Below are 14,819 nucleotides of genomic sequence, written 5' to 3'. Positions count from 1 at the left end.
CTTCCAATTTCTTCTCGACTTAGTCATGGTAAGTTGTATGTTTCTAGAAATTTATTTCTTGTGGGTTGTCCAATTTGTTGGTGTGTAATTATTAATAGTAGTCTTTTATTATCCTTTTTATTTCTGTGGGAATAAATTGTAACGTCTCTTCTTTCATTTACAATTTTATTTATTTGAATCTTCTCTTTTTTTAAGCCTAGCTAAGGATTTGTTGATTTCATTTATTGCTTAAGAAAGCAAACTTAGTTTTATGTTTTTAAAAATTGAGTTTCTATTCTCCATTTCATTTATTTCTTCTCTAATCTTTATCCTCTTCTTCCTTCTGATAAGTTTAGGTTTAGTTCTTCTTTTTCTGGTTCTGTGAGGTGTAAAGTTAGGTGGTTTATTTGAGATTTTTCTTTTTTAATATAGGCATTTATTGCCATAAACATCCATCTTAGTACTGCTTTTGCTACATCCCATAAGTTTTGGTATGTTGTTTTTATTTTCATTGGTCTCAATTATTTTCAAATGCCCTTTTGATTTTGTTTTGAGCTACTAGTTGTTTAAAAGTGTGTTGTTTAATTCTGTGTATTTATAAATTTTCCCATTTTCTATTCTTGATTTCTAGTTTCACTCCATTGCACTTAATAAAAAAAAAACTTGTGGCCAAGTGCGGTGGCTCATGCCTGTAATTCCAGCACTTTGGGAGGCTGATAGGGGTGGATTGCCTGAGGTCAGGAGTTTGAGACCAGCCTGGCCAATGTGGTGAAATCCCGTCTCTAAGAAAAATGCAAAAATTAGGTGGGCATGTGGTGGGCGCCTGTAATTCCAGCTACTCGGGAGGCTGAAGTAGGAGAATTGCTTGAACCCAGGAGAGGAAGGTGGCAGTGAGCCAAGATTGCGCCACTGCACTCCAGCCTGGGTGACAGAGCGCGACTCTGTCTCAAAAAAAAAAAAATTGTAATGTTATTTCATTTTATTATTTTAGAGACAGGGTTTCATTCTTTCACCCAGGCTGGAGTGAAGTGGTGTGATCATAGATGTAACCTTGAACTCCTGGGCTTAAGTGATCCTCCCACCTCAGTCTCCTAAGTAGTTAGGACTACAAACATGTGCCACCACATCTGGCAATGGAATATTTTTAATCTTAAATTTGTTAAGACCTTTTTGTGACTTAGCACATGATCTATCATGGAGAATAAACTCATCCTAATTGGACTTTTCCTTGATGGCTAGTCTAGTAAAGGGAGACCTTGTTTTCAATACATAATGTTTATAACAAAAATTTAAAACTTTCCTCATAGAATACTCTGAGGTTCATGGTTTGGGGAGGCTTCATATAACAAGAAAGTGAAGAAGGAATGGACATCAACCACTCCCCACCTCCACTGTGCTTTAGAGTTTTTGGCCGATTTGGGAAAAGTTGCAAAATGTGTGCCTTAAGACAGTGGTCCCCAACCTTTCTGACACAGGGACTAGTTTTGTGGAAGACAGTTTTTTCCGTGAACTGGGGGCTGGGGGGATGATTTCAGAATGAAACTGTTCCACCTCAGATAATCAGGCATTAGATTCTCACAAGAAGCATGCAACCCAGATCCCTCATATGCACAGTTCACAATACTGTTTGCACTCTAATGCTGCCACTGATCTGAGAGAAGATGGAGCTCAGGCAGTAACGCTTGCTTACCTGCTGCTCACCTTCTGCCGTGCGGCCCAAATCCTAACAGGCCATGGACTGATACAGATTTGTGGCCCAGGGTCTAGGGACCCCTGCCTTAACAGAACAACCAACTCTTCAATATGTGAAGGTTTATGTGGGTAATTATGTAGTTACTTAGCCAGTATAGTGACCAGATGGGATTTTTAGTCAGTTTTGTCCTAATTTGCCAGATACTAACTCATTTCTGTGAGGCATGGCCTACCTTGCAAATCTCCTTCTGGGCTTTGGGAATCCAGGGGATCACATCTCCAGAAGGCAACAGTTCCTTCAGGCCCTGAATGGTTTGGGATTTGAGTGGTAAGTGTGGACCAATCTGCTCATTCAGGTAGAGTTCGCAGATTCTGTCACCCAGCAAGTGACGAAAGATTGCATTCCCATTGTTCTTGTTATTTACAAGGACACTGAGGAAATGGTGCAGGTCCTGCCAAAGGTCAAGAAGTTGGATCTCCACTTTCAAATTCAGCTTCTTCAGGTGGTCCCGGAAAGGGTTCCCTGCACAGGAGTCAGCACACAAGGCCAAGTGGATGTATCCTAAAGAGAAGTTTTGCTTGATGGCTTTCTGAATTGTCATCTTGGAGGAGTGATGGATGATGGGGGTGACGGTCCTCAGGTGAGTAGAGACCCTTGTCTCAAAGAGGCCTTCCATGTGGAGGTGGCTCTTGGCTTTATTCTTCATGCCGGATTTTTTTGCACAATGCATATCCTTTTCCAGGGAACTGATTCTTGTTTCCTTTGAAGAAGCCATTTTCAGGAAAGGCATTTGTATAACCACTTTCTCTTGAGGACATGTCTCCTGCAGGGGCGTACCAATAGTATCTGGCTTGAGGTCCATTTCCAGAGACCAAGAGTCAGGATCTACCAATTGCCACATCTTCCTCTTGGCTTTCCTGCTTGAGTACTGTTTATGAAAGTGGTGGCACTTCCTGATGCTCATGTTCAGAGGGAGCCCTCCTACGTGGGTGTAGCAAACGCTGTATAAGCGAGTCTCGTACTCCTGCATCAGACCATGGCATGCTTCCTCCTTGGCCATGGTCATCTTGGTGTGGGTGTAAAAGTTGGGAAGCCAGTAGCTCTGGAGTTTGAACAGAGCCACTTTCTGCATGTGGCTCAGGATCTCCCTCCTAGTGGTTGACTGGTTGGGATGCCAGATGGAGATGCTCAGGAGGGACTCTGGAAATAATACAGAGAAATGATGGGTGAAAATGATGTGATGATGGCAGTGATGATGATGTTGGAGAGGTTTTAAATTTTTTCAAATGTTTTTGTATAGCATTTTATTAGTTCCTCACACAATCCTGGAGTATGAATAGTTAAAATATAGAGTTGACACATTTTTATGGTTTTCTCAGCACACAGTGATCCCTTGATCTTATTCTCCATAGAAATAAGCCATGTTATGGGATTCTTCTAGTTACTCTTTAGACTATTAAATGTTACTTCAAAGAAGAGCAAAAGCACAAGAAAAATGATTAAGAACAAGAGACATCTATGTCTGAACAGGATTTTTGATGAAGAGGTTTGGATAAGTAGAACTAGCCCTGATTTTAATGTCATCAATTCTCAATTACCTATGTGAGTAGAGAGGAGTGTGAATAATCCCAAACTGCACATCTTTTGGAACATATCTGTATTCAAGTTAGGAATGCCTCCTCATTTAATCAACGAACAAACAAATATAAATAAATCTTACGTTCCAGAGAAGAAGTTGACAAACTTTTTATGTAAAGGGCCAGCTGGTAAATATGTTGGCTCTGTAAATCACATAAAATTTCCTTCTTTTTTTAAAAGTCCTATAAAAATGTAAAAATGGTCTTAGCTCGCAGGCCACGTACACTGCATTTGGCTGGTGGGTTGCAGTTTGTTCTAGAGAATCCCAATTAAAAAAATAAAATACAAAAGTATGTAGGCTTAAATGTTACAGGTGCTTTTCAAGTATCCTGCCCCAATTCCTCCTCCTCCCTTCCAATCAGCCTTCATTGGCAGGTAATATCTCACAGAGAGGCAAGTGCCAGCTTAAGGACAACTGGTGTCTTTCAACACTTTCCTGGTTAAGGGTTGGGGTTGCCACTAGCATCTCTGATACATCAAAGACGGAAAGAAGGTGGGGTTTCCTGCAAAGAAGGAGACTGAGGATTATCAGACACTGGATTTACTTTTTTGTTGTATCCCCCCCCAAAATATGCTTTATAATTCTTACTGATGTTCATGTTGCAGAGGGTTACCACCCTGGAGCCCTCTTGCAGATGGGTGGCCCTCAGCATGAGGAGGAGGGACAGGTAGTAGTCTCTCACTTCCAGGTCCATCTCATCTATGCTCAGGATCTTCTCAGTAAGGATCCAGAAATCCACCAATTCTTCACCTACAGGTGAGACAAAAGAGGCACAGAGCTATACCCTAGTTTTGCCCCTTTGGTGGTTGCATCTGGGTGAATCAGCTGACATCCCCCACCAGCCTGTTCCACTGCATCAATCATCATTCCTGGTGATTGGTTCAAGGTATCATCTCTAGAAAAGTTCTACTGTGGGGGAGAATTGGAGGCATGGGGAGAAGAGGCTTAATGCATGGGAATTCTTTGACTTTTGTTGTGCCTGTTAGAAAACCATCACTGGAGGGAAAACTGCAAGACTCTGGGGGTGGATTATGAAATAATTAAATTTTGTCCAAAAAAATGAAGATTGGGGGAGAAAAAAAACCACATTTCCTAGATCATGGACTGAGAATGACCTGCAGAAGGACACTGGAGCCAAAAGATGTCAAAGACTACATCCCCTTTCGTTAAAACTTGGCAAGGCCTGAACTCTGAGTGGCAAAGTGAAAGATGTAGTCCATCTAGATCTTCCCTACCTGCTCCCTGGAAATCCAGGATTTCACCCTTAAAATTAGGGCTAAGGCCTGGATAAAACTTAATGTTATTCAGCTGGAGTGTCAGCCAGGGCCAGCTACCAGCCTCCCAGAATCCAGAAACTACTGGACTCAATAGCACAGAAGCCAGTTCCCATCACTCCCATTACCAGGATTTGTTTACTTGTTCCTTGTCTGTCTCCCCACCAAAATAGCAGCTTTGTGAAGCAGGGACTTACAGCTCTTGTTCACCTTTGTAACCCAAGCTATCAGCACAGTGGCTGCCACATAGCAGTGCTTAATGATATTATTAAATGAATGAATGAATAAATGAGTAAAAGGTACTCTGACTGCTTTTCCCTTAACCTACACTATGGACCTCAGTTTTCAAAGATTATTATCCAAACTGCATTATTAAACATTTTTATATTCACCATAGACACACATAACTGTTAACTGGGGCTTAGGGCAACCTGAAAACCATTAAGAACTTGCAAAAGCCCCAGGAACAACCCCAAGAACCCACCTGCACTGCCTGTGAGGTAGGAATAGAAGCGCCACATCCCTCTGACCCCGCCAATGCATTTCTGGAGTAGCCACTGGTCTGCCTTTTTCCATCTCATCATCTTGGCTGCCAGGAAAATTCCACCATAAGAGAGAAAGAATGAACTCTTCCCCTGGCCCCTCTCCCAGCCTTGCACACTGCCAGACCCCCATTTGTTTACTGTGGTGAGGACAAATTGTGACCAATTAGATGAATAGGGTCCAGATTATGTGGTGCTTTTGAAGCTAGGCACCATCCGGTGACACGTTAAGGTTCATGGGAGGGATGCACAAGCATGCGCACAATTCACAGCTCATAAACCCTCCAACCAAAGCCCCTTCCCTTCTACAGTCTCAACCTGACAGGGACTTTGCCCTTAGTGTGCATTTTAATCCAACTTTACCTATATATATATATTGAAGGGGGTTAGTTGAATATAGCAGGTGATTTCTTACAACATTTTACTTTGTGAATACTCCTGAATCTTAAATTTGCCTAGGGTGAAACATATTCAGTTTCCTTTGGCTAGTGAGCCAAAAGTGACTAATTCAACTTTAGATGAAAATTTTATTCATTCATTCTTTCAATACATGTTCATTAAATGCCTACTAAGTATCAGGCACCAATATAGGTGCTTGATATACATCAGCAAACAGAACAAAAAATTCCTGCCTCCAAGGAGTCTGTATTCTTGTGAAGAAGACAGGCACACAAGAAGCATAATAAATAAGAACACTATCTAGTGAGGTTGAAGGTTATAATCAGAATAGAAAAAATGTGGAGCAGGATAAAAGAAATTGGTAGTGCTTCAATGAGGAGACAAGATTTGTACAAAGAGTTGAGGAGGTGAGAGAAGGAGCCATGTGAGTATCTACAGAAAGAGCATTCCAGGTAGGGGAAAAAGCCAGTGCAAAGCCTTTAAGTGGAAATGCGTCCAGCATGTTTGAGGAACTGCAAGGAGGCCAATGTGACTGGAATGGAATGAGTGAGAGGAGGGAAGTAGGAGGAGATGATGTAAGAGAGGAAATGGGGCCAGCTCTCTAGGATCTTGAAGATCACTGTAGGGGTGTTGAATTTCTCATTGACACAGGAGTCATTGGTAGTATTGGAGGTGTTGAGAAGCAGTGCAGACAGTGAGGAAATAATGTGATCTGAAATACATTTTTTCCAATATTTTTATTGTGGGTGAATACATATAACATAAAGTTTACCATCTTAACTATTTTAAAATGTATGGTTTAGTGGCATTAAGTGTATTAATAATTTTGTACAACCATCATGATCATCCACCTCCAAAATTCTTTTCATCTTGCAAAACTGAAACTCTTTACTCATTAAACAGTAACTCCCTAGTTCCCCCCTCCTCCCAGCTGCTACAATCACCATTCTACTTCCTTTCTCTATGACTTTGACTATCCTAAGTACCGCATATAAGTAAAATCATATAGTATGTGTCTTTCTGTGACTGGCTTACTTCAATAAGCATAATGTCTTCAGGTTTTATTCATGTCATAGTCTGTCATAATTTCTGTTTTATGGCTGAATAATATTCCATTGGATATATATATATATATCTCACATTTTGCTTATCCATTCATCCATTGATGGTTACTTGGACTGTTTCCACACTTAACTATTGCGAATAATGCTCCTATGTACATGAATGTACAAATATCTCTCCAGACCCTGCTTTCAATTCTTTTGAGTATATACCCAGCAGTTAAATTGCTGGACCATATGGTAATTCTATTTTTAATTTTTGAGAAACCTCCATGCTATTTTCCACAGTTTTTGTACCATTTTACAGTCCCACCAACAAATGCAAAAGAGTTCCAATTTCTCCACATCCTCACCAATGCTTGTTATCTTATTTTTTTTGGTACACAATGGGTGTGTGATGGTATCTCATTATAGTTTTGATTTGTGTTTCCCTAATGCTTAGTCCTGTAGAGCATCTTTTCATGTGCTATTGGCTATCTGCATATTGTCTTTGGAGGAATGTGTTGTTTAATTAAGTATTTTCCCTAGTTTTGAATCATGTTGCTCTTTGCTGTTGTTGTTGAGTTTTAGGTGTTCTCTGTATATTCTGGATATCAATACTTTCTCAGATATATGATTTTGAAGATCTTCTTCCATTATTTAGGCTCTTTTTACTTTTGAGAGTATCTTTTGATGCACAAATTTTTTAATTTTTTTATGAAACCCAATTCTTTGTTGTTGCTTCTTCCGTTCCTGTCATATCCAAGACATCACTGCCAATTCCAATGTTGTGAAGATTTTGCCCTCCGTATGTTTTTTCATGAGTTTTGCTGTTTATGCCTTAAATTTAGGTCTCTGATCCATTTTGAGTACATTTTCATATATGGTGTTATGTAAAGGTCCAATTTCATTATTTCACATGTGGACAACCAGTTTACCCAGGACCATTTGTTGAAAAGATGGTCCTTTTCCCATGGAATGGTCTTGGCACCCTTGTCAAAAATCATACATGTGAGGGTTTATTTCCGGGTTTTTTATTCTATTCCATCTTTTTATATGTCTGTGTTTATGCCACCACATTGTTTTGATTGCTATAAACTTGCAGTAAGTTTTGAAATCAGAAGGTGAGTCCTCTAGTTTTGTTCTTTTTTTCAAAATTGTTATGGCTATTTGGAGTTCCTTGGAAATTTTAGGATTGACGTTTCTATTTCTGCAAAAGATGTCATTGGGATTTTGATACAGATTGCATGAATCTGTAGATTGTTTTGGGTAGTATTGGCATATTAACAACATTAAGTTTTCCAATCCATAAATAAACATGGGAGGCATTTTTTTATGTCTTCTTTAATTTCTTTCAGCAATGTTTTGAAGTTTTTATTGTGCAAGTCTTTCACCTCCTTAAGTGAATTCCTAAGTATTTTATTCTTTTTAATGCTATTGTTAATGAAATTGTTCCTAAAATTTTCCTTTCAGATTGTTCATTGTAAGTGTATGGAAGTGCAACTGATTTTTCTTTCCTTTTTTGTCGACTTTGTATCCTGCTACTTTGCTGGATTCATTTCTTAGTTCTAACAGTTGTGTGTGTGTGTGTGTGTGTGTGTGTGTGTGTGTGTGTGTGTGTATAATCTTTGGATTTTTCTATAAAATACTAAATTATCTGCAAATGAAGATCATTTGACCTTTTTCTTTCCAATTACGATGTCTCTTATTTTTCCTTCTTCTTTTGGCCAAATTGCTCTGGTGAGAGTTTCCAGTATGGTGTGAAATAGAAGTAGTGAAAGCAGGCATTTCCTATTCCTGATCTTAGAGAAAAAGCTTTCAGTTTTTTGTCATTGAGTATGATGTTCACTGTGGGTTTTTCATATGTAGCTTTTATTATGTTTAGATACTTTCCTCTTAATCCTAGTTTATTGGAATTTTTTTAAATGAAAGGGTGTTGGATTTTGTCAAATGCTTTTTCTGCACCTATTGAGATGATCATGTAGTTTTCTTCTTTCATTCTGTTAATGTGGTACATTACATTCATTCATTTTCATATATTGAGGTGTCCTTGCATTCCAGGAAAAAAAAATCCCTTTTGGGCATGGTATTTAATTAATCCTTTTAATATACTGTTGAATGTGATTTGCTAGTATTTCATTGCAGACTTTTGCATCGATGTTCATCAGGAATATTGGTCAATACTTTTCTTTTCTTATAGTGCCTTGTTTGACTTTAGTATCAGGGTAATGCTGGCCTCAAAGAATGAGTCAGAAAGTGGTCCTGCCTCTTCAGTCTTTTGGAACAGTTTAAGAATAGTTTAGTATCAATTCTTCTTTAAGTGTTTGGGGTAAAACTCACCAGTAAAACCATCAGGTCCAGGACTTTTCTTTGTCAGGAGATTTTAGATTACCATTTTAATCTCTTTGCTAGTTATAGGTCTACTCAGATTTTCTATATCTTTTGATTGAGCATTGGTAGATTGTGTGTTTCTAGGAATCCTTCTATTTCATCTAGGCTACCAAATTTGTTGGTGTGCAGTTGTTCAGAGTACTCTTCTATAATCCTTTTTATTTCTGTAGAATTGATAGTAATGTCCCCACTTTCATTTTATTTTCATTTTAAGATAGGGTCTTGCTCTGTTATGTAGGCTGGAGTGCAGTGGCATGATCAAACTCCTCATTACAGTCTCAAACTCCTGGGCTCAAGCAATCCTCCTGCCTCACCTTCCCAATTAGCTAGAATTACAGGTGCATGACACCTGTCTGGATTTTTTAATTTCATTTTTTGTGGATACTGGGTCTCTTTATGTTGCCCAAGCTGATCTTGAACTTGTGGCCTCAAGCAATCCTCTCACCCTGGCTTCGTAGAGTTCTGGGATCATAGGCATGAACCATCATGGCCAGACTCATTTTGAATTTAGTGATTTATAGTCTTTTTTCTTTTTTCTTTTTTTTTTTTTAGTAATTATTAAGTCGTCTTTTTTTCTTTTCTTTTTTTTCTTCTGAGAGAGTCCTGCTCTGTCACATAGGCTGGAGTGCAGTGGCATGACCGCGGCTCACTGCAACCTCCGCCTCCCAGGTTCAAGTGATTCTCCTGCCTCAGCCTCATGAGTAGCTGGGATTACAGGACCCCGCCATCATGCCTGGCTAATTTTTATATTTTTAGTAGAGACAGGGTTTCACCATGTTGGCCAGGCTGGTTCCCCCGTGGCCTCCCAAAGTGCTGGGATTATAGGTGTGAGCCACCACACCAGGCCAGTCTTCTTTTTTTCTTAATCCATTTAACTAAAGGTTTATTTTGCTGACTTTTCAAAGGACCAATTTTGATCTCATTGATTTTCTCTATTTCATTATTTGCTCTAATCTTTATTTCTTTTCTTCTGCTAGCTCTGGGTTTAATTTGCTGTTCTTTTTCTAGAGCCTTAAGTTGTAAAGTTGTGTTATTTGAGATTTTCTTTTAAGATGTAAACATTTATAGCTATAAATTTTCCCATTGTACTGCTTTTATTTTATCCCATAAGTTTTGTTATATTTTCATTTCCATTTATCTCTAAGTATTTTCTAATTTCCCTTGTAATTTTTTCTTTGATCCATTGTTTAAGACTGTGTTAATTTCCACAATTTTGTGAATTTTCTACTTTAACTTCTGTTATTTATTTCTAATTTCATCCATTTGTGGTCAGAGAAGATACTTTGTATGCTATCTTTTAAAATTTGTTGAGAATTTCTGGCCTAATATATAATCTATCCTGGAAAATGTTCCATGTACACTTGAGAAGAATGTGTATGCTGTTGTTGTTGAGTAGAGTGTCCTGTATATGTCTTAGATCTAGCTAGTTTAATATATTGTTTAAGTGTCTATTTCTTTACCTATCTTCTGTCTTACTATCCAATGATAATTTTAAGATTGTCTATTTTCTCTTCAGTTCTGTCCATTTTTGCTTCATATATTTTGAGAGTCTGTCATTAGGTGTGTAGATGTTTATAGTTGTTACATCTTGATATGTTGAACCTTGCATTAACAAGTAATATCCTTCTTTGTCTCTTGTAAACTTTTTTAAAAAATTTAAAGTCTACTTGGAAGGGGAGTCTATTTTTTGCAGGATAAAAATAAATTAATTAAATAAAGTCTGTTTTGTCTGATATCATTATAGGCACCCCTGCTCTCTTTTGGTTACTATTTACATGGAATATTTTTTCTGTCCATTCACTTTCGATCTATGTCTCTGACTGTAAAGTGAGTCTCTTACAGACAGCATGTAATTGGATCTTGCTTTAAAATTTATTCTTGCAATCTCTGTCTTTTTATTGGAGAGTTTAATCCATTTACAGTTAAAGTAATTTACTATTAAGAAGAAACTTATGTCATTCTGCTATTTGCTTTCTATACACCTTATAGCTCTTTTGTTCTGCATTGCCAGGATTATTGTCTTCCTTTGTGTTTAATTGATTTTTTGGTGAAACACTTAAATTCCTTTGTCATTTCCTTTTGTGTAAATTCTGTAGCTATTTTCTTTGCAGTTATCATGAAGATTACATTTAACATTGTAAATTTATAACATTCTAAGTTGATTTATACCAGCTAAATTTCAGTCACATACAAAAACTTTGCTTCTTTGACAGCTCTATCTCCACCTCTTTTGGTTGTTGATGTCATAAAATTATATTGTGTTCCCCAAAATATAAACTAATAATTCATTAACATGCATTAACATCCTAAATTATGTGGAAAACAAAATTTAATGTGGAGTTACCAACCAAAGTTACAATAATACTATGAGTAGTTATTCTTTTAAAACATATATTAATCTCTTAAATCTTAAAAAAAGTACAGTTATAAATATTATAATGATGATAACTTTAAAATATTATTTTTATTACTTTATGATGTTGGTATTAAATTTATTTTTATTAAGATCTTTACTACATATGGCTTCAAGTTACTGTCTAGTGTTCTTTTATTTCACCCTGCAGGACTCTCTTGAGCATTTCTTGCAGGAAAGCTCCCTCAGCTTTCATCTTACTTGGAGTTCATTGGGCTCTTTGATGTCTATATTCATGTCTTTCATCAAGTTTGAGAGGTTTTTAGCCATTATATATTCAAATATTCTCTTTGCACCTTTCTTTCTCTACTCTTTTTCTAGACGTCCATAATTTGTGTATGTTGACCTGCTTGATGGTGCCCCACAAGTCCCATCAAGGGGCTTTGTTCAATTTTCTTTAAACCTTTTTCTTTCTGTTTGTCAGATTTAATAGTTTCTACTGTCCTATCTTCAGGTTTACTGATTCTTTCTTTTGCCTGCTCTAATCTGCCTTTAACTCTTTCTAGTAGATTTTTCATTTTAGTCATGCTTTTCAGCTACAGAATTGCTTTTTTTTTAAGGTTTTTCTCTGTATTAATATTTCCATTTTGTTCATTTATCACTTTCCCGACTTTCTCTTTGACCATATTTAAGACAGTTGTTTTAAAGTCTTTATCTAGTAGATCTGCCATCAGAACTCTCTTAAGGACAACTTCTTTAGGTTTATCTTTATTTTCTTTAAATTAGCCATACTTTCCTCTTTGTGGGCCTTCTGACTGTTGTTGTTGTTGTTGTTAAAAACTGAGTATTTGAACCTAATGATGTATTAACTCTGGAAATCAGATTCCCTCCTTTTCACAGAGTTTGCTGCGGTTTTGTTGTTGTTGTTATTTTTATTAATTTTTTTATTATTATTGTAGGATATCTCTGTGCCAAGAATTGGGCTGAGGTGTAAACTTGTCTTCTTATATCTTTTCCGAGCCTGCAGCTTTCTTTAAGCATAGGCAGTTACTTTCTAATTTTCTCCATATATGCTGTTGTTTTTGAATGCCCTAATCCTTAAGATCTGCCTCCCAAAAGGAAAAAAAAAAAAAGAGAGAGAAAAATGAAGAAAGGGGAAGATGTCAGCTCTGTAAATCCCCTAAAAATCACTTCAGCTAGAGGGAGAGGGGCTTACAACAATGGGAAAGTCCAACAATAATGACTGCCAACGTCTTTGCCTGGACTTCTGTGGTCAGAAGTAGCAATCAAATCACAGATCCTTAATATTTGGAACACAAGGTTCTTTTTGCCCACCCTAGCTCCTGTAAGCTGCCCCAGGAACATGTGCACAACTGTGTGCCATGGGGCTGGGGTTGAGCCTAAGTAGTTGCTACTGTGCAAAGAGCTGAAATCGAATGAGATCGACTACAGTTTACTGTCTAAACTTTCCCCCTGAAAGTTGCAAGCTTCAATAGACTCTAGAGTTTCAAAATATTGACATCATATAGATTCTGCCAGTGCAATTGTTGTCTAGATGAGGAAACAGATTCCTAGTGCTTCCTATTTCATCATCTTCCTAGGAGTCCCTCCAGCACCACCACCAATTAATTTTTAAGAGTCTCACTATGGCTTCTATGAGCAAGAGAGCAAGAGTAAAAGCAAGGAGACAAATTAAGAGATGATTTCATTAACTAGGTAAGAAATTCTGGTGGCTTAAACCAGATGGTAGTAATGAAGGTGGTGAAATCTGTTGGTTCTAGATTAGGCAATTTTACTATGTTCTGCGGCCACCATTAATTTTCTCATTTCTGACTACAGTGAGATAAACAGCCCAGTCCATCAGATTCCTGCATATTTCTCTAGATACCAATATTTCCAGTTAAGAGTTTACCTATTGCCATAACATGGGCTGAGCTATGCACATATCTATAAATTCAGCCAATATTTATACTTTACTATAGTACTGACAGGCATAAGATCATTATGAAATGTGACTTCCTACATTTCTACACACACAAACACACACACACGCACATCAATGCTTACCTCCTTCTGGGGACTTAATGAAACTGATGAGCTCCTGACAGAGAATGTAATGGAAACACAAGTTTGTTTTACAGAAGAAAGGTAATCGGTATTTTTCCAACCAGGTCAATAACCCTTTGTATTTGGCAATCTAGAGTCGAAGCAAAATAGAAACAAAAATGCTAAATGAAACTGAATTGCTAAAAAAAATACAACTTAGTAAGGGGTGACTAATCGTCTTACACTTGCAGTGTCTGGCCAGAAGGAGAGGTGCATTGATTAAAAATAATTCCTATAAACCTGGAACCTGGGCTTAAAAAAAAGAAATATAAAAGAGGAGCAGAGATTTGCAAAGAAGTAAATGGATTGGTAGAAAATAAAAAGCTTCATCTTTCATGAAAAAATTATTTCTTATTCCTGAGTGAAGTTGTTAAAGCAAAAATCAAAGTCTTGCTTGACAGAAGAAAAGCGGAAAAGATTTGGGTCTGTGGTGTCAGATCACAACTTTATTCAATTTGCTTCTTTGTAAATACACTCATAATTTCTAACAAGCTCGTAACCCCTATCAACTGCACAACATGTACAAAAACAAAGATTCACACATACCATCATTTAGAATACAGGATGTATTCCTGAGGGATCAAGCCACAGAGAAAGGAGGTAATTTTTTTTCAGTTTTCAGGGTTATTCTTGGGAAATCAAATGTAAGCATCAGCATGGAATGTCTCTTCTCAATTCTCCAGAACTCATAGAAAGCAAAACCTTGTTGTTATCAGGGTTTAGAGTGGTCTTTCTGATCCTATATGCCCCTTGTAGGGGATGTGGAAGTCACTGTTAAGTCTAAAGTCTACATAGTGGAAAAGGAAAACAGGAGTGGGGACAAGGGGAAAAATAAGAAAAAAGAAAAAGGCCATAAAGAAAAAAACTGGTAGAAAAACATGCCTCTGGAGAATAGTTGAGTAGTCATTAGAAATTGCAGAGAAGTGGCCGGGCGCGGTGGCTCAAGCCTGTAATCCCAGCACTTTGGGAGGCCGAGACGGGCGGATCACGAGGTCAGGAGATCGAGACCATCCTGGCTAACACGGTGAAACCCCGTCTGTACTAAAAAATACAAAAAAAAACTAGCCGGGCGAGGTGGCCGGCGCCTGTAGTCCCAGCTACTCCGGAGGCTGAGGCAGGAGAATGGCGTAAACCCGGGAGGCGGAGCTTGCAGTGAGCCGAGATCCGGCCACTGCACTCCAGCCCGGGCTAGAGCGAGACTCCGTCTCAAAAAAAAAAAAAAAAAAAAAAGGAAATTGCAGAGAAGCCAGCACCACATTGTACTTATTCCATAATTGACCACATAGCTGGAAGTAAAGCACTCCTCAGCAAATGTAAAAGAACAGAAATTATAACAAACTGTCTCTCAGACCACAGTGCATCAAACTAGAACTCAGGACTAAGAAACTCAATCAAAACTGCTC

The 14,819-nt window shown here is 37.9% G+C and overlaps 1 protein-coding gene across 9 annotated transcripts in view; it reads right to left on the bottom strand.

The window, feature by feature from the left end:
* RGSL1 (regulator of G protein signaling like 1) overlaps positions 1–14,819 on the bottom strand; it is a 106,869-nt gene that overhangs the window by 79,300 nt on the left and 12,750 nt on the right. For 8 of the 9 annotated variants that reach the window (XM_017848131.1, XM_017848136.1, XM_017848132.1 and 5 more), the window contains 4 exons: positions 13,378–13,507; positions 5,070–5,174; positions 3,900–4,061; positions 1,905–2,872 (listed from right to left, as the gene is read on the bottom strand). In XM_017848131.1, coding sequence (XP_017703620.1) covers positions 1,905–2,872; positions 3,900–4,061; positions 5,070–5,174; positions 13,378–13,507 — 1,365 coding nt within the window. The remainder of the gene's footprint in view (positions 1–1,904; positions 2,873–3,899; positions 4,062–5,069; positions 5,175–13,377; positions 13,508–14,819) is intronic. The other variant, XM_017848135.1, reaches the window with a different exon arrangement.

Source organism: Rhinopithecus bieti, unplaced genomic scaffold (assembly GCF_001698545.2).
Source record: "Rhinopithecus bieti isolate Rb0 unplaced genomic scaffold, ASM169854v2 scaffold_27006, whole genome shotgun sequence".
NCBI classification, from domain to species: Eukaryota; Metazoa; Chordata; class Mammalia; order Primates; family Cercopithecidae; genus Rhinopithecus; species Rhinopithecus bieti.
The sequence above is the reverse complement of the archived record's forward strand: the minus strand, read 5'-3'. Positions and strand labels throughout refer to the sequence as shown.